Source organism: Argiope bruennichi, chromosome 3 (genome assembly GCF_947563725.1).
Source record: "Argiope bruennichi chromosome 3, qqArgBrue1.1, whole genome shotgun sequence".
NCBI lineage: Eukaryota > Metazoa > Arthropoda > Arachnida > Araneae > Araneidae > Argiope > Argiope bruennichi.
Genome location: NC_079153.1, coordinates 9,136,851 through 9,161,374, shown reverse-complemented (window position 1 = coordinate 9,161,374; position 24,524 = coordinate 9,136,851). Strand labels below are relative to the sequence as shown.

At 29.0% G+C, this 24,524-nt stretch overlaps 1 protein-coding gene across 2 annotated transcripts in view; it reads left to right on the top strand.

Moving 5' to 3' along the window:
• LOC129963261 (uncharacterized) overlaps nucleotides 1-24,524 on the top strand; it is a 78,535-nt gene that overhangs the window by 41,318 nt on the left and 12,693 nt on the right. For both annotated transcript variants that reach the window (XM_056077502.1, XM_056077505.1), the window contains exons 22-34: nucleotides 335-511; nucleotides 1,761-1,877; nucleotides 4,195-4,314; nucleotides 5,698-5,820; nucleotides 6,251-6,307; nucleotides 8,082-8,617; nucleotides 11,094-11,169; nucleotides 12,084-12,236; nucleotides 18,382-18,498; nucleotides 21,899-22,015; nucleotides 23,526-23,631; nucleotides 24,178-24,246; nucleotides 24,382-24,453. In XM_056077502.1, coding sequence (XP_055933477.1) covers nucleotides 335-511; nucleotides 1,761-1,877; nucleotides 4,195-4,314; nucleotides 5,698-5,820; nucleotides 6,251-6,307; nucleotides 8,082-8,617; nucleotides 11,094-11,169; nucleotides 12,084-12,236; nucleotides 18,382-18,498; nucleotides 21,899-22,015; nucleotides 23,526-23,631; nucleotides 24,178-24,246; nucleotides 24,382-24,453 — 1,840 coding nt within the window. The remainder of the gene's footprint in view (nucleotides 1-334; nucleotides 512-1,760; nucleotides 1,878-4,194; nucleotides 4,315-5,697; nucleotides 5,821-6,250; nucleotides 6,308-8,081; nucleotides 8,618-11,093; nucleotides 11,170-12,083; nucleotides 12,237-18,381; nucleotides 18,499-21,898; nucleotides 22,016-23,525; nucleotides 23,632-24,177; nucleotides 24,247-24,381; nucleotides 24,454-24,524) is intronic.

Below are 24,524 nucleotides of genomic sequence, written 5' to 3'. Positions count from 1 at the left end.
ATTTCTGTTAATATATACCATATCAATGATATTCCAATTATAATTCTTCAACATATATAAGGTGATTACTGTATGTTTGTAATGTGAGTCAATCACATACAAAATGTTTTTAGAATAATAACCATTTAAAATATTTCAGATACGTAGGGTTTCTCTATCTCTAAACTATTCTACACTTATTTTAGGGAATGTGGAACGAATTAAATCGATTCCGGCTCAAATTGGTGGAACGGCCACAACTCCGATGCATACAAAAAGTTTTTAGAATAACCATTTAAAATATTTCAGATACGTAGGATTTCTCTATCTCTAAACTATTCTACTCTTTTTTTAGGGAATGTGGAACGAATTAAATCGATTCCGGCTCAAATTGGTGGAACGGCCACAACTCCGATGCCTGCTATTGCAGCAGAAAAATACTTCTTGTGCAGAAACAAGGAGATCATCTCAACCCAATTTGTATGCAACCTTGCTGAAGATTGCAGAGACGGCAGTGATGAGGAAACGTGTCGTAAGTTCATATTTAAAGATCAAAAAATGTCTTAAAGAATAAAAAAAAAATTTTTTTAATAATATTCCTTAATCCATAGTTTTAAGTTCCTTAATCCATAGTTAATCCATTGAATTTCATAACTAGATTAAAATATTTTTAAACTTTTTTTTTCATTTAGATATTATGAATCATATTCAAATTGTTAGTTAAGGTTTTTTAATGAACATGCTGAGTTTATAATAGTCACAGATAAATGCGGTGTTTTTAAAGGTAAAAACCTATCACATATGATTCGGATTAAATATTCAGAATTCATAAAAGTGCCTTTTAAAGGTGGTTTTCAAAATTGTTTCAAAATGAATGTGCCACCGTAGAGATTTAATTATCTTTTTCCTATTGAGCATTTCTGTTGATAAAATATATGTTTAATTTTAATGGAAAAGAATGATTCGAAATTATGTTCGCGTCTTTTGTACAAATTATTACGTGAATTTGTAAGGTATTTTTTCGAGTCTTCAGTTTTCAATTCAAATTTAATGAAATCTCTAGAACTCCCATATTTAAAATATTCACCAATTATACGTAATTTAAATTTTGAAACAAAAATGTTAGTATTTTAATTTTCTAATATTTATTTTGTAATAAATGCTGAAATAAGCCACATCAACAAAATTATTTATTAAGGTCATTTCAATATGCAACTAGGCATAAAATTTATCTACAGTGTCCTCATGAAATTCAATAATTAATTCTCTGATGTAACACATTCAGCTTGAGACATTGTTTCTGTCTAAATTTCGAAAGGAATGGGAAGTATTAACTTAGATGAAAAGTAATCTACCTTTGCCTTCCAGCTGCTTGTCGAGAGGAAATCTTTTAATTGGAAATATCCTTGTTCCTTTTCATTTATTACTATTTTCATTACATGAGAATCAACTGAGAGAATGAAAACAATGCGAATGAAAGTTGTTCTACATTGACCGAAAACTACCTTTTTCAGCAGACTTCTTAATAGAATATATGGTAATTAATAGAAGTTGGCACCTTTCAGCTTTTGGATCACGAATAAAAATGGAACAGAATTTAAAATTATGATGATTCGGGAAAACGTACGATGCGAATGTAACAGCAATTTGTTGCTAATATATGGGAGAAAATGTTCAGATTTGTTTACGTCAAAGCTAACTATACTTAATATTGAGCATACCAACCAAATATGCTTCTTTTTATTTTCTGTATTCATTGGTTTTTGCTTTTCCATCCACAGCCCATAAAGAATGTCCACAAAGTAGCTTCCGATGTCACAACACAAAATGCGTTTCCATTGCTGCTTATTGTGACTATAAAGACGACTGTGGCGATCTCTCGGACGAATTTAGATGTCGTAAGTAAAATAAGTCTTTAAACAAATATATTTCTAATTTTGCTTAAACTTAAGTAGAGTGAGTGTATTGGAAAATCTTATTTTTTTAATAACTTTTCGTTGGAGGAGCTGGCATATAGTGCAATTCAGAAAAAATAGGCATATAGAGATAATTTTTCCACTTTTGGCTTTAAGTTTCCATCTACTTTTTCTAGCTTTATACTTCAGTTTTTTAAGAATCATGTTAAAAAAAAAAGAGTCGTGAAAAAAAAGTTAAAACGAAAAAGATAGTGAAATTAATAAATAATTAATTTTAAAAATGAAATTTAGAGAAATGGAAAACTGTTCCAAAAGGTAGATTGTTTCTTAAATAAAAATAAATTTGAATTTATCTATGATGAATATTTATGCAAAAAGTATATGAGATTAATAGTAATCAATTAAGATGCATTGTACACAAATGATATTCTTACTAGAATAGTTGGGAGTGAAGGGATTAGAGATGGAAAAGACTGATATCCACAACTCATTGGCGTATTTTATATGTCAATCTTTCCAATTAATGGTTACATTAAATTTCAGATAAAGTGACGTATGGTATAGTATATATCATAAAAAGAGTATTTATATTTTCAAAAGCAATAAAATTAATCACTTGCAACTGATGGCGCACTTATATTTAATTATGATTTTACAATATAATATACAATTATTCTCATAAATATTAATGTGATATGTTGGAAGTTTCTAAAAATTCTACGGAGAAACGTACAATTAAGTTATAATAGCAATCACGCTTAAGTCATAAATCATGCTTAAGTTGAACTCGAAAATATTTTAACCTTATATAACTTTATTTGAACGACGAATTTTATGAATAAGGTTTATATATAACTTATATAACCTTATTCAAACCTTATACGTAAGTTTATCCTGTTCTAGACAGATATAGCCACACAAAAATGCAGTGTAATCATAACTTAATGAACCCATTCCAGGATTGAATTAAGAAAAGGATATAATAAAGAATGTAAGCTTTTAATGATTTCTCTACAAATTTATTTCAAACAGTTTAATTTAATCTCATTTTGACTTTCAACAAATTCAACATATACTCCATTCTTGTGCAATATTTCTTCCATTATTTCTCCAATTAAATCAATGAAACATGAAAAATTAATTGATATCTTCAATACATATAAATGGACTTTGATAATCCATTCCCCCCCCCCCAAAAAAAAAAAGTCTGAGGTGATAATGTTAAGGGGAATCTACAGCCAGCTATCTGACCATTTCGTCTTATGATTTTATTACAAAATACACAATTATTACTTTAATTTTTGACCTTACAATTTTTGCTATAATATAACTTTATACTCTTTTTTTGACGAAGTTTCGGGCATTTATCAATAACTCACTCATTTGAAAACCTCTCACAAACGATCAACATCTCTCTCCAAGGTCTGAATTTCCACCAGCATCATTCCATTATGACACATTTCTCGTATCTGTAAAATGCTGATGACTTTTTACAGACTTTACATTGTAAATAATGAAAAAATCTGTCTGAAAAGTATTATTTGCTCTATAATTCCGAATTCTCTGCGTCCGAAAAAAAAAAAAAAATACCAAACCAAATGACGAGCTTTACAATTGCTTATACAGTGGTGATTTCCATGACAATATTAGTGTTAGAATTACTTTCTTATTTAATACAAAGTAGTGGTTCCTAATGTTCTTCTTTTATTCAAATTTGAAACTGCTGAATAATCCGGTATAATTGTTTAATTTGTTACTACAAATTTAAATAAATATTCTTGTAAATTATATTTTTCTCTTCCTGATTTTGATTTACATTCATGGCAAAACACGTGTTCGTGCATCGTATTAATAATGTTTAATTAATAGTACATTACTAATAATTTAATAATTCAGTATAAAGCGCAAAAATAGAAATTTTTAAAAAAAATTATAATAATATATATATTCTTCTATATATAATTCGTCTATAATTTTCTTTTATTTAACTTGCAGAAATCTCAGTGATAAAATATTGCTTCCCCTAAGCCTCTTGTTTCTTTTACAATTTCAAAATATATTGTGACCTTTTTATAAAATGCATTAAGTGAATTAATGTAAATAATGTAAATTATCTTTTTAATTGCCAAGAATAATAAATGTTTTTTTAATGTGTTGGCGCATATAAATGATTTCTAAGCATATTTATGTTCTTTTTGTTTAAAATAAATGAATACACAATTGTTTATTATATTTTTCCGATTGTTCCCTCATTGGTTCTTCATGGGGACTCAAATCTATTTCTTAATTTGCCTTTTAGAGCATCGTGAATGTTTACCTGGAGAATTCCAATGCCGTAATGGTCAATGCATTCCAGAATCTCAACGATGTGATTTGTTACCCAACTGTTACGACAAATCAGATGAACATGATTGTAAAGGTACGGTATTTATATGAGAGAAAATTATATAAAATTAGATTAACCTTGTTCTAAAATAATTATTTGTGAAAGTTGAATTTCGAGAAGCCATCAAGATTCCATCCTTATTATTGACTTTAATAAGCTATGTTGAACATGTAAGCTATGCAATTTATGATAGTGGTAAGATGCTGTGTCGGTATGTGAATTGTTACTAACTCCAGCAACTGTTTCAGTGCACATCCGCCGTAGATCTATATATTTTCTATTAACAATTAGCCCTGCCTATTAGCATTTTTGTGACAAAATATGAGTTTTAAAATACATGAGCATATATATATATATAAAGATTTTCCCGTCCGGCTATGACGAGTTCCAGCGTTTTCCGACCGTTGACCGTTCTGTTAATTTGTCATTTCATGTAGATGTGGCCAACTGACTGTCGGCATAAATAAAAGCCAAGGGCCAGATTCTAGGCTATAGTTTTAATTTCACAAATTTACATTATGTACATGGGTTAATTGTTGTGAAATGTACAGCTTTGGTAATTTAAGGAATATTTTCTTAACCGTCAACAAACACAAGCTAACTGAACATGGCGTCCTCTCCTCCTCTCCTATCTTTACACCCCGTCCCTCTCTTTTCCCTAAGGTCAATGCTCTCTGGGGGCGACCTTGGAACCCGCGATGCAAAATTTGACAGAATATCGTCCTGTGGAGTGAGAAAACCATGGCCAATCCTTACTATATGACATTTAAAGTTTTGTTCAATTGAGGAAAAATGCTGAAAAATCTCTCTAATCATCAAAATGAAAGTGACTAGTGAGACGAGACATTAAAATTTTCCTTACTGTATGAAAACAGCTCACTTTTATTTGAAATTATTTTTTGTAACTTTTACTGGTGATTCGATAAATATGTATAGTTAATTTGCTATTACGATGTGAAACTGTGTAATAATAGGTCGTTATATTGAATAAAAAATTATAATTAAAAAGTTCACATTTTAATTTCCTATGTCATGAATGTCCAAGTGTAACAATTGTATCTAAATACTGAAGAAAAGCAGATATAATAGTTAACTTCACTTAATAGTTACCAGTAACGTATAGTTTGATGGAACTCTATAATTATTTGAATGTAGCAATTGAGTTAAAATTAATAACAGAAAAATGAAATTACTGATGACAATGAAAATGAATTAATGATGAAAATACATTATAAAAATACATGCCCAGATGCCAATAAACAATTTTCGTAGAAACCATAGGAAATAAGAGAAGTGTTTTAGCTATATAGGAAAATATATATCAAAATTATACTGTATAAAAATTTCGCTTTTTAATATTAACTATATTTCTACAAATGCTCTTTTAATATCAGCTGATTTTTCGTTTAATTCTAGGTTTTTGCAACCCAAATAGTACTTTTCAATGTTATGACGGAACATGCATTCCACGATATACTTTATGTGATGGTCACAGAGATTGTCCTGGAAAATATCACGAAGATGAACAATACGGATGTTGTAAGAATATTTCCTCATTTCTTTTGCAATTCAAAAGTAATAGAACTGATAAAGCATTCTGAATATATAACAGGTTATTACTGATAATGATTCCCACCTTCTTTATGCAATTGTATTTTGAATTCCAACTTTACTTTTTTTTTAGAAAAAAAATTCCGTACATTTTGTACTCCTAAATTTCATCAGAATATGAAAAATAAAACTTAGTTTTTATGATCTAACAAAATAACAAAAATATATCCAATGTAAATGGTAATGAAACCTATATATCAATTATTATTTCTCAAATTAATAATATGTCTGCTTTTTTTGAATAATATTATTCCTGAAAACGAATTAAGTTTAAAAGCACCGTCTTATAACTTCCATTTGAATAACCGTTAAAAAAATATTATTATTATAATTTTTAAAATTTCAAAATTCCTTTCAGCTCGAAGAGAAGACAGAGATGGAAGAAATGAAGAAAAGAAATTGTGTTCTAACAGAAGTAAGATAATTTGTGATACTTTTGTACTAATCGTCATCAATCGTCAACAAGTGAATATTTTTATCTCCCTGACAAATTTTAATATTAAACATGAATTTTTATAAAAAATATATTTTATAAGTCACTCCATATACCTGTCTTACAAACTAAAGAACTATACAAAAATTCTTACAAAGAATGTTACAAAGAATTATAACCTCTCGAAGAATATACAATATTTCACACATGTATGGTTAAAATTTATTAATTAAAAATATTAATATTTAATCGAGTATTTCAATCTCTATAAATTTTAATATAATGTTGCAATATTACTTTACCGCATTTTGTTTAAGATCATTTGATAGAAAATTCCAAATTTTATATGCAAAAAGCCTGGGCAGAAAATTTGAAGTTAAAAAAAAATTTTATATTTTCACAAATATGCGCACTTATTTTTATAAAAAAAAATGCCTGTAATTATTGCTAAAAAAATAAAACCACTTTCGATAGATTAAAATCATTATCCTTTTTTGTGCACTCAAATAAAATCCTTTTCTTCTTTATTAACTTCTGATCGATGGGTTAAACGCCCCTTAATTGAAACATCATGGTAAAATGGGAATTTACAGATATACTTTTTACATATTCAAATTCAATGTCAAGTTTAGTTTTCGATATCTGGAATTGTGTGAATTGTTTGGGTCGCATAATTTATATAATTCTAACTTTCAATCGCCATTCATTCGCATCTTCAATGTACTAAATATAACGGAATAGATTAGTTGATAATGAGAAATCAAAACGTTGTGAAGATGCTGTTTTATTTATAGAAGTGTTTTGATTAAAATTTTCTAAAAGTGTCATTCTGGGTCCTTTATCGTTCACAGTTAAAAGTCAAATACCAATCAGCAAAAGGATGCTAAAACAATTTAATATGAGTTTACATCACTAAATTTAAATTAGGAAGGTGCATTTAACGCTTTGTGTGAACTAAGTGGACAGCATTGCTTCTTTCATACAAAAGGATAATTTTCAAATGCACTTCTTTGAACACCAAAGACGCCTTAAGAGTTTTTCACCTTAATTCAACGGAAATTTGTAACTAGTTATACGCGATTCTTTCTATATAAATTGCTAAACATTTTAGGGCCTATAACCAACTGTTATCCTTCTAGGCTCATAATCAACTCTGTTATACCTTAGGGTAAACTAACCCAAACTTTAGTAAAGCACACAGCGAAATTTTTGTGTCAAGAAGGCATAAAGATGAAAGCAGTTTCTTAAAAAATGACTTTTATTAAAAATCAAGAATAAAGTCAATGTGCTCGTAACTGGAGCAATCAAAATAATAAGTTGAATAATAAAAACTTAAATCAACATTACCAGACCTCAGATTCGAAACGTCTAAAATAACTAATCGGCATAATTAAAAAATTGAAGCAACGCACAGTTGCATAGCTCTCCCTCTCAGAGCTAAACACATTTCTCGTATTCCATATCCTTCTCCTCTCTAAAAACTACGACACGAGCCGAAATTAAAATAGTCGCTCGATTTGCATTGCGATTGTTGCCAACCACAAAACTAGCAAAAAGGTCGGGCTCGAATCATCGGTTTGTTTATTTACATTGAGATCATGGAACGGGATTGGAAAAACAACACAAGGACCGTAAAACTCGGATCCGAAAATAACTTTCGCATGGTTTTTCTTTAAATGTCTAACATAAATTACTATTTTTGGATGCTTTAAGCCAAAACATTCTGTATATTGATCAATATTTTTCACTCATAAAGGTAGGAAAACATGCCTAGATCTCTATATTTTGGATAACAAACGAATAAGCAATTATTACCAGATTGACCCAGATGGTCCAGACGGACCAATACCTCCTTTCACTGTTTTTTGTCGCATGGGTCGCACGAAGGATGAAGTGGTCACCATCGTCCATCATGACTCAGAACAAAGCATCTATGTCCGCTCGAACAAGGATGGGCCAGGCAGCTACAGCAGGGTCTTGGTTTATTCCATTGGCATGGACAAGATAAAAACCCTCACCAATGCGTCCAAGTACTGCCGCCAAGAGATTAGCTGGCAGTGTTCTGGCACTGGATTTCATTTTGGTTCCGATAAGCCATCTTCTTGGTGGGTGTCTTGGGATGGTAAACCTCAATACATATGGGGCGGTACAAAGAAGAATAACTCCTGTGGCTGCGTTGAAACAGGATGCCGTAACCCTAATTATACTTGTAACTGTGATGCTGTGCCAAGGTTTGAATGGGACAAGGATGAAGGTTATCTTGACGATAAAGAGACTCTGCCAGTTAGTGAGGTAAATATATATTAATACTGATTTGCGTTTAATAATTTTAAACAAATCCTCTATATATTTTGTGACTAAAGATTTTTTATTTAATTTTTACAACGTGGATTAATTTTTAAAAAGCTGAGCCTGTCTTAAGATATTAATGATTAAATAATAGGAGTTGTAATGGTCTTCTTGAAATATTGTAGTAAAATCCCTGACAAAGTATCAGTAGATTTAAGTTTACATTTGCAATATAAATAAAGTCTATAAATATATATCCACAGTAGGGATTGCAATACCGGTATACCGGGATACCGAATACCGGTATTTTGAGCCATTTGTACAATTTTGTAATACCGGTATTCACAAGTTTAAATACTGGTTTTTCGGTATTTACTAGAAGTTTTTAAAATGGTCTCCACTGTATGTTCAGGGATCGCGAACATAGCAAAATAGTATACATTTTTGTTTTTGTCTCCCTAACGGGCGAAATTAATTAGCTAATTAATTGCTTAAATCTAAATTAGCGAAACATGGATTATCCCTGAAAGAAAATATTGTATCCATAACGACTGATGGAGCAACAATTATGAAAAAAGTTGGAAAGTTGATTGGTGCAAATCAGCAGTTGTGCTATGCACATGGAATTCAATTAGGAGTAATAGATGTATTATACCAAAAAAATAAAGAACAGAAGAATCCAAATACTGTGGATATAGAAACTCCGGATTCCAACTTTGAAGAGAGGAAAAGTGAGAGTGATATTGACAATGAAGATAATGACAATGTAATTGTTGAAGAAGATATTGCTAATGACGATGAAATATTAATCTATCAAAAATTCCTTCCTATAATTTATAAAGTTCGAAAAATTGTTAAGATATTTAAACGTTCCCTTATAAAAAAGGATATATTACTAAAATATATACTAACTGAAAATAAAACAGAATATATGTTAATATTAGATTCTAAAACACGTTGTAACAGTTTACTCCTAATGATGGAACGATTTTTGAAACTGAGAAATCCAATACAAAAAGCAATAATTGACTTAAACCTGTAAATTATTTTTTCAGATAGTGAATTCGACTTAATATCCAGAACTATATCAGCTCTACTTCCAATAAAACTGACTATTGGGGCATTATGCCTGAGAGATTCTAATAACAGCTAATGCAACAATAAATTTCATGTTGATATCACTGAAAGAACTGCACACATCACTATCTAAAGAATTATATATTACATTGAAAAATCGCACAGAAGAAAGGCCTACCGAAATAGAAAATGTCTTATGGTATTTACATAATTCTAATGATTTTAAAAATGAAAATGAAAAAGAAGAAAAGAAAATAACCAGTTCAAATCTGATTAAGTTTAGAGTAAATTTTCTTAAAATCTTTTACGCACAAACCTATTTACTTTCAGAAGAATTCGGTTCAATTATCGAAGATTATGATGCCACTACTGTCGATAGTGAAAAGGAATTGTCTCTTGAACAAAAATTAGAATTAGCGATAAATAAAAAAAAATTTCAACGAACCAAAATACAATACAGAAATCAGCTATATCCAAAACCATCAGACGAGAAATCGATTTATTTGAAGATGAGGGATTTAGAGGTAAATACTTGAAAAAAATATATCTCGCATTGCTAACAGTACCACCAGCTAGCGTAGATGACGAAAGAGCGTTTTCGACAGTTGTTAATTTTTACACAAAATTACTTTTCAGGCTTAATGACAGTACAATTGATGCATTATGTTTTTTTAAGATTACATTTTAAAAATTTGTAATAATACCACAGATTGAATAGTGATATTTACACTTTTTTTGTGATTTAAATGAACAATTGATACATTATGTTTTTTTAAGATTACATTTTAAAAATTTGTAATAATAGCACAGACTGAATAGTGATATTTACACTTTTTTTGTGATTTAAATAAATAAGATGTTACGTTACTTTTTTGTGATTATATACTGTCATAATTTATAAGTTACAAATTATTTTTTGTGATATTTACACTCTCTAACGAAACTGGCAAATAAAACAAAGAAACACCTGTGTTTTCTTTCTTTTTCTAAAATTTCTAATACCGGTATTAAAACCGGTATCCCGGTATTAAAATTTAAAAAATACCGATTACCGGTATTGAAATTTTGGTCCGGTATTGCAATCCCTAATCCACAGCAATAAAAAAAAATGTTTGCAATCCCCTCTTTCAATCCTACAAAAATAGGTATTATTTTAATAGTAAAATTCGCATAAGGATTGCGAAACGCATTACTAATGGTTATAGTTTATTTACACCTTCGAGTTCATCTATTATTCGAAGCATTAGTAAAATATTTGCTAATTTCTAAAATTATCATTTCGGATACCGTTCAAAATAATACTAAACAACAAAGTTTGTTTTCATTCAAGGGTAAGAATAAATAAAAATCTGATATACGTTTTTTATTACCTGTTTCCCTAATCAACATGTGCATAATTTAGGTTCGGTTTGGCCACACTTTCCGAACTGGTCAGTACGGATACCATAGGATTGGACCTCTTGAATGCATGGGAAATGGTGAGAGAGAAATTTTTAATTGCTTTTCATAATTTTATTATTATATTAACAATTGCTATTAAACAAATGCTTTAAATAAACATAACGAGACTGTATTTATTAAAGTTGTTTCTTTTAAATATCATTTACAAAAGGATCTAATATTATGGGATCCTTTGACGTTCACCATTATATAATTCTAGCAATTCGAACAAGTAAATTTGAAATAAGTGATATGTATTAAACAAAGAACGCATTAAGTATAAAAAATATTCCATTATTCTACTGCTATATTCTTAGAAAACGGAAGTATGCTATTTTGTGTCTATTTTTAGAAGAGTCTATGCTAATAATCCATTTGCAAGTATTAATGGAAAATATATGCACTTATTCTGTAACTTTCATATCGGTTCACCATTCATTTTATTAATGAAATTGATGCACTCTGTGACTTAAAAAAACTTTAAGTTTGCGGAAAAAATAAATAAAAACAATCACGGAGAAAATATTTTTGATGAAAGTATTTACATTAGTGTTTTATATTGGAAAAGTAAATCTTTTACTTTTCTTGTCAATTGAAGTGAAATCACATGATAAGCAAAACAAAGAATATCATCTTGCATTTGGACGTACGTTCTTGGCTTACGTAATATCGGCGTCAGTTCTTTTTGAAGATTATTCACTGAGGCTTAGTTCAAACTAAAAATAAAATCAGAAATTTATTAATTTTCAAATTAATATTTTTGCCAATTTTACTTTAAAATTATTCTTTTATTTCATAATATTAAAAGTGTCAATATCAATTTAAAATAATTAAAGTTTTCATTGTATTATATTGCAAATATATATTTCCAAAAACATTAATATTCTAAAATTGTTGACTAAAATTCCTTATACGAATTACTAATGCTTTGTTTTTCCTCTTTAAAACGCAGATGCCGAAAGTAATGAAAAGTGTACAAACACAACGAAATACATGAAATGCCAAACTGGCCACTATGTTTCGAACACTTACAAGTGTCGATATGAGTTCGATCCTTACGGTTATCATCTGGGATGTAGAGATGTCACGCATTTAAGGCATTGTGGTAAGAATAACAGTTACTCTTTTGTTTTAAAACTTCTATTAGAATAACCAGTTATATATTTCTTTAAATCTCTCCTGTTACATTCTTTAGTGAAATACATAAAATTATAATATGAGCCTTCGCTTAATATAAAGTACATTATACGTTTGCATTTGTTCTGGATATCATTAATATAATTAGTTTAAAAATTTCAGTAAAAGCAGCTTCTATCTTTTAGAATTGTTATTATAAATAGAAGGTTAAAAAAAGTAAAGCAACAGACTTCCATGATAAATTTATTATTCATTTCATATAGTGCATTATGTTTAGCAATTACCAAACAATAATTATTTTTGAATAAAATGGGCAGAAATGCAATATAACTGCAAATAAACCAAAATACTTAGAAATTCCAAATAAATTGTTCTTTCTATATTGTATATAATATATTACTAATGTTTTATCAAAGCAAATACTATTCAAGAAAAAAAAATCTAACTTTAAGCTTAAAATTGTCTAAATTGTAAACATACAATGAATAAAAACACATTATAAAAAAATTCATGTACATTGTAATTTTTAATATTTCTAATAACTTTATTAAATAAGATCATAAAGTTTAGAATTTTCTTGAGTCATAACTTATGAAAAAAATTAGAAAACTCAACTCACTTTGTTATCATTATTGAGTTTAATTTTTTTAAAGGCATTGCCATTTTTTATCCATTTGATCTATATCTAGGCATTTTCTTGAATTACAATATTTTTTTTTTAATTTAAAGAATTGGAGAATGCATTATTATTTTTCTTCGATAAGCGTTTTCACTAGAGTTCTTTCATAGAATAGACAGTAATGGTTGTATATCTTGTCAGAGTATAAATAAGAAGCACAGAAGAGCTACCGAAAATAGCCAGTTTGTATGAGTGAAGCAGTCGTACTTAAAATTAAAATCTATCTTTAATCACAACCAACCGGAAGCAAATAATATCCGATACATTTTTTTGTTTATAGTTCTAAGGGCTCAATTGGGTTAATAAAACTCCATAAGTAATCAAAGAAGCAACAGCTGTGAGAACTAAAGTTCTTTTTATCTCAACCATTCCCCAAGCAGTCAACCTGACTCGCTCTCTGTCTTCTATCAGTTTCAAACTTTGCCGAAATCCGTCGTGGACATTCCTTGCCTCTTTGATATCTACTGTCTTCACAATTTTTTTCCGGAGCAATCCGAAGCGTCTTTGCAATGTATCGGCAGAATAAATCAAAAGCATAAATAAAAATGTTGTTTGCAGAAAGTAAATCCCTGGGAGAAGCACATTGGATGAGTGGATACTTGCTTCTTTTATAGAGAAAAACATACTAAAGGTTCTAAACGCTTCGGCAAAATTAGTAAAAAGCACAAAAAGTACAGCAAATGACAAAGAATTTTCCAGTTCATTTATAGCTTTAACTATTATATTGTATATGTTGATCACAGCAAAAGAATTTAAGTTTCTTTTTCCATCCAAAATTTTCTGAAATGCTTCAATTTTGCTTGTGAGTTCATTGCAGTAAAAACTGTAAAAAAGCGTTGCAGAAAATGGTACTCCCCAATTACTGAATTGCCGAGCAATCTGCAAGAAAAAGTGGTATAAGGTGTATTGCAGTCGATTCATTTGAGTCCAGAATTCATGACAAGTCGGAGGATGTAGGTATCCTAATTTTGATCTTCCAATTACTCCAGACATGATGCCTGGATTACAAATAGCGAGAAAAAACACAAGAAAGCATATAACTGAATATCTTCGCAGCCTACTTTTATTTTTGCATTTAGTTTTCTTCTGAAGATCACAAAGAAATTTTAATAATTCTTTGTAATTTTTCTTTCTTCGGTACATGCTCCACCATGAAACAAGTGCAGCAATTTTAGTTACTAAAGTGAAAACATAGAAATTGGTATATAGATTTACCAGACAAGCACATGTGTTAAGAAAAGTTAAAATAGAGCACGCAAGGAAAGCAAAACTGCAGAGCAAAGATAATGCGTATCTGAATCTGGATACTGGAATACCACATATCATCAAAGCATAGATAAATAACTTTGATTGTTTGTACAGTTTTGTAGATGATTCATTTATTCCTGGGTTCATTTTGCTATTAAATTCAATCACTTTCGTGTTCCTCATTTTCAGAGGAATCATCCATGCTTCCATTGTAATGCTATACCTTAGAAGTAACTTATTGGCTTCAAACTAAAAATCTTCAAAGAAATCTCTTTTCTAAGCATTCAAAATTTATACAGTAAGCATTAATATCCCCAAGGGAACCCATCCAAGAGAAACATGATACAACCATTAATAGTTGTGTGCTTTCCATGGCAAAAAAAATGTGGAGTTTCAAAACTTGCAAACATATAATAAGCTACATAGTTATCTATGCTTACTTAAAAAATCTATGATTTGTTTCGTATTTTGTAAGTGATGAAATGATTGAGGATAAATATCAGTTAAAGAATGATATTTCCCACCATATACCATGAGAATAGTAAAAATCAATTCCAAGTTCGGCCATTAAAATATTTTCCATAATATTTCCATTTATTTTACAATAATCATTTTGAGGCGTGATAGAAAATTTCTAAAAATTTATCCAATCGTTCGATGTACAATAATTTTTTTACTCTTGCTGTTTTTTTTTTTTTTATCGGAAGAAAAGTTTTAGCTGAAACTTTTGGAAAAAAGTACATAATATTGTCCTATAATTTTACGTTTTTTGTTTTGTTTTTGTTTTTTGTTTTTTTCGTAGAATAATTTGCATTTCCCAGAAATTCTAGTTCATATCATTTTCTAATCTGATACTTTTTATTTCCTTTATCTGAAAAATGGTTATAGAGTTCTACAAAACTGAATTAAGTTTCCAGTGAGTTATTCATTTGCACTTTTTCAATATTTACTGTTGTAATATTGAATGCTAAGTGTTTGTGATGATGATATTTCAGGCAGGTGACATAAATGTTTTCGTTCATTCTTCGTTGTTTTAAAGTTTATCCTGAGAATAACAAGTGACTCGCTTAAAGAATAATCATTAGAATAATATATGCTGAAAGGATATCATAATTTTTTTTTCATTATTGGCAGGCGGATAACAGATTTTTTTTGTCTTAACTTTTTACTAATCACATCTGTACAAAATTAATTTCTTGTCACTTAGAAGTACAGCAAATAACAACTGTGAGGTAACCAGAGGAGCGTGAGTTCTTATATCTATATTTCTCCTCTTGGTCTGAGGTAATACTCAGCCATCGTAATATAAAGTCTGTCGAAAATAAATGCACTTAACTTGCATCGTAATAATTTGTCACAAAGATGTGTATTGAATACATAACAGCTAGGGATTGCAATACCGGTATACCGGGATACCGAATACCGGTATTTTGAGCCATTTGTACAATTTCGTAATACCGGTATTCACAAGTTTAAATACCGGTTTTTCGGTATTAACTAGAAGTTTTAAAAATTGTCTCCACTATATGTTCAGGGATAGTCAACATAACAAAATAGTATACGTTTTTATTCTTATGTCTCCCTAACGAGCGAAATTCATTAACTAATTAATGGTATAATTAATTGCTAAAATCTAAATTAGCGAAACATGGATTATCCCTGAAAGAAGATATTGTATCCATAACGACTAATGGAGCAACAGTTATGAAAAAAGTTGGAAAGTTGATTGGTGCAAATCAGCAATTGTGCTATGCTCATGAAATTCAGGAAGGAGTAATAGATGTATTATACCAAAAAAATAAAGAAAAGAAGAATCCAAATACTGTGGATATAGAAACTTCGGATTCCAACTTTGAAGAGAGTAAGAGTGAGAGTGATATTGACAATGAAGATAATGACAATGTAATTATTGAAGAAGATATTGCTAATGAAATATTAATCTATCAAAAATTCCTTCCTATAATTTATAAAGTTTGAAAAATTGTTAAGATATTTAAACGTTCCCTTATAAAAAAGGATATATTACTAAAATATATACTAACTGAAAATAAAACAGAATATATGTTAATATTAGATTTTAAAACACGTTGGAACCGTTAACGCCTAATGATGGAACGATTTTTGAAACTGAGAAATAAAAACCAAAAAGCAATAATCGACTTAAACCTGTAAATTAATTTTTCAGATAGTGCATTCGACTTAATATCGAGACCTGTATCAGCTCTACTTCCAATAAAACTGACTATTGAGGCATTATGTCGGAGAGATTCTAATTTATTAACAGCTAAGGCAACAATAAATTTCACGTTGCAGTGACTGAAAGAACAGCACACATCACTATCTGAAGAATTATATATTACATTGAAAAATCGCACAGAAGAAAGGCATATCGAAACAGAAAATGTCTTATGGTATTTACATAATTATAATGATTTTTAAAATGAAAATGAAAAAGAAAAGAAAAGAACCAATTCAAATCTGATTAAGTTTATAGTAAATTTTCTTAAAATTTTTTACCCACAGACGTATCCACATTCAGAAGAATTCAGTTCAGTTATTATGTCGATAGTGAAAAGGAATTGTCTCATGAAACAAAAATTAGAATTAGCGATACATGAAAAAATTTCAAGGAACCAAAATACAATACAGAAATCAGCTATATCCAAAACCATCCGACGAGAAATCGATTTATTTGAAGATGAGGGATTTAGAGGTAAATACTTGGAAAAACTATATCGGCTAACAGTACCACCAATTAGCTTATATACCGAAAGAACGTTTTCGACAGCTGGTCATTTTTGCACAAAATTACTTTTCAAGCTTAATGACAGTACAATTGATGCATTATGTTTTTTAAGATCACATTTCAAAAATTTGTAATAGTACCACAGATTGAATAGTGATATTTACACTTTTTTGTGATTTAAATAAATTAGATGTTCCTTTACTTTTTTGTGATTCTTTATATACTGTTACAGTTTATAAGTTACAAATTATTTTTTATGAGATTTACCGTCTCTAATAAAACTAGCAAATAAATGGTGTTATACTGGTAAAATGGTAAAATACAGGTGTTTTCTTTCTTTTTCTAAAATTTCTAATACCGGTATTAAAACCGGTATTCCGGTATTAAGATCTGAAAAATACCGAATACCGGTATTGAAATTTTGGTCCGGTATTGCAATCTCTAATAACAGCGCTTCCAATTTTCAACGTAATAAAGATAAATAAATAGATTGATTTAAGAATTCATTCAATAAGGCTGCTTGTATCCAGGATTATCTCGGGATAATACGTTTTCAGTTTTTTCTTTAATTAAAAATTTCTCAAATTTATCCCAATTTTGAATAGCAATTACCATATCTCAAATTCTAATATTTATGTATCCGAAAAAATTTTAATTTAAAAAATTTGTTGAATTTAATTTTAGATTAGTTTTTGAAAAATTCATTCTGTCTCAATAAATAATAACAATTTAGCAACGTAATTTCTTTAATTATTACGAAAGACTGTACGTGTGTAGGAATTTATACATTTTGAGCCTAGAGTTTAATAACTATAAAGCAACAATGATAAGGAGTTAATGCGCGTACAATCCCTGTTCTGAGCTATTTATATTTGTTTGTCCTTCTTTCGCCGGCTAATGTTAAGTAAAATTGATTATTTTATTTTGAATTCGTTTTTAAGATTTCAAAACAGCATTTATTTTCTTTCAGTTTAGTTTAAAGGCATCCATAAAATCTTTTAAACTTACATCATCAAAGGATTGCCAATAAAAAAAAAAATGATTTTTTTTATATATATTTTAAGAAGTCTATGGGGAGCAGCTAAACATTAATGTATATTAATTCTTAATATAGTTTTGATTATATTTTTGAAAATTTTTTGACATATTTTAAACGAGTTGAATGAAAATAATTGAACTTTCTATTAAAAAAAAGGTTTACAATGTTTATTTATACATATATATAATTTTAAAAATTTAGATTTCTTATTTTCGCACATAAAAGAAAAAAAGTAGTTTTTTAAAGACCTGAGTTTCTGAAAAATTTATTCCAAAGTCGGCAAAAGATACACGCGAAAAGATTAAATATTTAGAATAAACCAAATTTTCGAATAATCTACATCTCTTTGCATATAAATTAAGAAATAATAACTTAAATGAATACGTTTTCCTTTGTTTCAGAGAATTTCGTATGCCCAAAAGATTACGTGAAGTGTCCTGAATCGTACTGCATCCCCACCATTTACGTATGCGATGGAAAATGGGACTGCATTGGTGGAGGAGATGAAGAAGAATGTGGTAAGTGAAACAAAACAAAGAAGTGTTTTTGACCTGAATATTTCGTAATTTTCAAAGGAGGCGATGCTTTATTGAATGAAAATGTATTAAAAGGGATTATACGCATGTGTTTAACATTTTTGTGATTGTATCAAATCCATTGAATATTTGATGGAATCGTTTACTACTCGCTACAAAACAATTCTTGTTCAGTGACACATTCATTACTTACAATTAGACTTGAAATGACATGGAATTAACATTACTTGAAATTCTGCCAATAAAGTCAGATGATTTTGATATATTCTTAACAGAAACTGATGTCATTCTTTATTCTCATATTATAATAATTTAGTGAAATCTTATTTCTCAAAATTTGTACTTGTGTAATTGTTTTACACTTTCCATCAGTTTAAAGATAAACTTATTAAATCATTTAAATCAATAAAAAGTGGATGAATGGATGTTAGGGGAATAAGGCAGTAATATGTCTGTGTCAGTGAATTGATTTTTTTTAATGAATGCATTTGCTAAAACTATGTAGGAAACAATAACTAAGTACTAAAATAACTAACAAGTATTCAATGAAAGTATTTACAGGAAATGCGCAGATTTATCTATACTTATAAATAAAGCTCAATGTGTGTGTGTGTGTGTGTGTGTGTGTGTTGGCGCTCTACAGGCCAGGTCATTTGACATAGAGCTACCAAATTTGACCCAGGTGCACATTCCCGACCTTAGAGGTCGGGAATGTGCACCTGGGGTCCTTTTTTTTGAAATTTTAATTATTATATAAAAACTAACTTTCCCGCCAAAAAAATCTTCCATTTTTCCCACCGCCAACTTTTTCGCCAAAAAAATCTTCCATTTTTCTCATCGCCAAATGAGTAAGACTTCAGTTTTTTTTTTCTCCCAACAGTAATGAGGCTAGGGTTAACATTTTTCGGCGGATTATTTCAAACGATTCTGTTTATGTTCTTAACGTTTTATGCATTTAAAATTAAACATTGTTAATTAATCCATGTTTCAGTTCATTCTGAAGTACTTTTGAATTAAAATAACAAATAATAAAGGAAATTAAAAATGTATAATCTGCATAGCGTTACCCCAACTGGCATAGAAAAATTCACGCATTTGCGTTACCGTAACTGGCCAAGAAAATTCATGGATGCGCATTGTGTTCTGATTGTTGACATGACAACCATTATCAACGGATGATTTAAATTATTTTCGGTTAGTTGCATGCTTTTGTAAGTAAATTGTATTTATGTTAGTTATATATTTTTTGTATATGCTTATAGTGTTAAGTACATCGTTTTTTAAGTAGTTTTTTTAAACCTACTTTCGACCGATTATTTTAAACGATTCATTTTATTTTCTTAGTATTTGATGCATTTAAAATTAAACATTGTTAATTAATCGATATGTTCATGATGAATCTGAGAAAATTTTGTTGACAAATTCTTGAGATATTACATAAATTAAGAAAGATATTCTTTAGTGCACATAAAGTTTAAACGCTCAGTGACTCTATTATCAGTAATCAGATTATTAAAAAAATGCTCTGTTTCAGTAAAAAATATTATTATATTAATTGCAGATTAATCATTTACACTTTAATTTAAAGCATAAATTCTACGAGGGGTAACAGAAAATTAGAGAGATACATATCACGTTATGACTGAATGCCTTTATAATATTATGAGTGAATTATATGACTATCAAAATTTGAAATTTTAAAATATTTTGCTGAAGAATCTATTAAAGTTGGAATTGCGTAAAATATTTAATGGTACGACCGGAGTTTAACCCCCTGCTTGGCGAAATTTTTAAAAATCGCCAACAACGGCCTTGCGAAATGTTTAAAAGCAAAGGAGCAGATGTTCAATTATAGTGCATGATAAAGATTGCCAGCTTTGGCGCGTTATCGCACCTTGGCGAAGAAGGGGGTTAAACTCCGGTTCAACTTATTTTATTATTAAAGTTTAAACGAACATTAAGATTGGCGAACCAGCTGGTCGCCAAAGGCGGCTAGTCTATAATATGACAAAGCTAATTTTTTTATGTTTTTTTTATATCCAGATTAAATTAAAAAATGAAAAATTCAAAAAAAAAATCATATATATAAGACTAAAATATTTTTATATATTACAAACGAAATTAGATACATAAATCAATCTTTTTTTTTTCTTTCTAAATATTTTACTTCATTTTCTAACAAGCTCGAATGTTTTCCCAAAACTTTCTCATAAAGGTGTAACTCCCTTTTTTTCACTTAAAATTAAGAACGGAATCTGTTGAAGAGAATATGCCTGGTGAATCGAAGTGAGCAGTGGACTGTACTTTTGCTTAAATTTCTTTATTTACAATATATACACTCCTTTTGCGGTGAGTAGTTCATATAATACATGCCTGATTGCGGTATTGCATTGCGGTTGGCTTTGTTAAGCCTTTCAAACTAGAAGTTTTTTACAGCTTCTGCGGGAGCTGGGGAACCGATGCGGATCAACGTTCTAAAGAACCCCTGAAAGACTCGACCGGAAGGGCGGGTAACGGGGTTGCCTAATTTTAAGATTGCTAAGTTTGGCGTTAAGCTACATTCGCGTGAACAGTACCTTTTGCACACACTCAAACTGCCGTTTTCTCCAAAATTTGACACAAAATTGGCTTAGGTCATTATATTTATGAGTTATTGCATTTATATGCCTGCGAATGTGCAGACCGATAGACGGTCAAAAGTAAGTCGGATTTCGTTCAAAATTTGATTAGTAACCATATTTTATATGCTAAGCATTTGTATCAAATTTTATTTATTTAGCTCTTTGCATGTTTTGTTTATCAGATCCTCTTGCATTCGAGAAGAAAGACTGACTCACTGAGAATGTTTCCATTTAAAATTTCACAGAAATCTACAAATTTGGTCACAAGTTCATATATAGCAGATTTCATCAATCTAGCTCGACGCGTTTTCGAGTAATCGCGTTCACTGACAGATAGACTGACATAATGCCAAAAATGTGTTTTTCCGACTATGGGAAGTTGGAATGTGGAGATTCGGTTAAAATCTTGAATTCTGATTTATTTATTTTACGATTAGGATCATTTCTCCATATTCTATATTATCTTTTCTCTGTACGAAAAAGAAAAAAAAATGCAGAAAAAGGATGCTACATTATTTTGTTTGAGATTGAAATTTATAATGAAAATTAATACAAATATTTTCCGTCAGGATCTTTCATATAGTATAAACAAAAAGCTGTTAAATTTTGTATGCCAATTCTGTAGCCTGAAAATATTTTCGTTCATATTTAGCCATCATATTTACATAATTAAAAATTATCATATTTAAAATTATATGCATAAAATTACTTAAAATTGTTAATAATTTATTTTTACTGAAACCAGTTAATTATATTTTCAGATAGATACAGTTGTCCTGGACAATATAAGTGTTACAACAAAAGTTCTTGCCTCCCACTGAATAAACTGTGCGATGGAATCAGAAATTGCCCTCATGGTGATGATGAACTTCTGTGCGGTAAGTAATAATGAAATAATAAAGCAGTTTTTTTTTTTTTGTAAACAAGTAGGACTCTGTAAATAAATCCCAGATAATTCAAAGTAAATAAGTTTGTATTCTTAAAATTATGGAATTGTTTTTTCGAAAAATATTTCTATAGATGAAAAATTAAATGATTTAAATCAAGAATTTTCATCCTGGGAAAATGCATTCTTTAATTGTATCTAATTTATTGCAACGTATTCTTCACCGTAATTTCTTTGAAGAAACACGATTCAAATAAAGCTGATTAAAAATGATATGGAAATGTTACTCATTGATTTTGCTGGTATCCGAATATGATAAAATGCAATATTCTATGTTGCATTATATCTGTTTAGAGCGCTGTCTTTATAATGTAATCTATGTTTCGATGATACTATAATTTCATTTTTTAAATTCTTTTTAACGGTGTACAAAGATTATTGGCACATGAGAATACTGGAAAATATTTGATAGAATCAAACAATAAAACAATGATGAAAATTTCAATCAAAATGCTGGAGATAGAAATAAAAATCGTAAAAGTTTGAAGCGCAGAAAACAACAGGTGAAAACCGCAAAGAATATCATAACAATCAAAAATATTTTTAAAATTTATTATATAAAATAAAAAGCATTATAAATGCGATTACAGTTTCTGTTTCCATCAAATTTTTCTATCTGCTCTTTATGTTTTTATAATTTGTATTTTGACCTCCGAAATTCGATTTTTTTTCCTTTTTGCTACTCTGTCAGTTAATTTTCTCTGTTATTTTTCTTTAATATATTTTATAATTTATAATTAATCTGTAATCAGCAATTGATACGATTAAAATAAACAATTGATTGTCTGAAAAACTTATCTGAATTGATGAACAGAAAATGCATTATATTCTAGCCAAGGAAAATTAGATCTTTTGCATCGGAATCCAGCTTTTATACTTATATATTTAACTTATAGAAGCTGCATTAAAAGTTTTATGTGTAAATCTCTGTAATCCTGATTTTGAATCTGCAATATATCAGAGCCATGCGGTATTCTCTTACATATACAAAAGTTGCTTTTAAAAATTCTTCGGAAAATTCATTTAGTTTTTTACCAAGAAATACCACCTATTTATAATTAATGGGATTATGACTTTTATAACGAAAATAGAAAGGCTTGTCAATCGAAGAGAGATAAAACCTGGTTAAAATTTGCTTGAATATTACAATTATGGGAATCCATGATAAAATAATCTACTATTTCATTGACTTTTAGCTTCTCAATTTTTGAAGTTAGCAATCAATTTCTATCCATTTCACCTTATTGAAGTACTGATTTTTTTTATATCACATGGTGGCAAAGCTATATATTTTTTATATTTGCAAGTGGTTCATACATGCTACTATAACATATGTTTGCTTTATTATATCTATCTGTTTGTTTATTATATCTTTCTTTATTTTTATCTGTTTATTATATGTATATTTTTATTATATGTATTCCTCTTTTGTCTGTTGATAGACCTTACCTGTCCCGAAAAATGCATGTGTGTGGGGCTTTTTGTCTCCTGTATGCGGCAGAATTCGTCTATGTTGCCTCATAACTTGCCTCAAGAAGTGCGCAAGCTGTAAGTTTAATTATTGAAGTCTTTACGGCAAAGTTGAAAGCTAAAATATTTCTTTTCAGAAATATTCCTTTATGTTATGTAATGTATTTGTATAAAAAGAAATTTTCATTTAGATTTCATTTTTTTTTTACATGGAATTTTAAAATATTTGATATGCATTATATTGTTTGTTGATGATTGCTGAAGTTTTTGAAAACATTGCTGAGATTTTAATATATATATTGTCTTCATTTTCTATATGAAGCAATAAATGCTGATTGAACTCGGAAAGTTGCAAATTATAAGATAATACGTTCACTCGAAAATATAATTTAGAGTTGTACAAATATAAATACAAAATAATAAATTCAAGTTAAACCCTCATGAATACAAAACATTTTACTCAAAGTATTAATAAATAAAATATTATTCTTCAGTTCGTTATTCATGGTAATCTCTACTTATGAATCATTATAAAACCGAAATACTTCGGAAAAACTAAAAATATACGAGACACGAAATGTATCAAAATAATGTTTCAAAGTATGATTTATTTTCATATTTCAGAGATTTTAGTTTCAACCGGCTTGACTTATTGAAGACAGATTTCTCCAAATATTGGACTTTAGGAGAGTTGTAAGTAAATATATTTCGCATTCCTTTGTAATTGTTGAAATACCATTCAAAAGCATCTTTCATTTACAATAAATTACTAATATGTGGTAAGGTTCCTTGATTGTTTTATAGTAAGATACTTATTTCTTATTTCAGGATATTACAATACAATTATTTGACAATATTGCCTCCAAAGAGATTCATGCATCTCAAAAATTTATACAAATTGTAAGTTGATTTTTTTTATATTGATGATATTAACATGCTCATTGCAGAACAATAAAGTGATTGTTAGTATC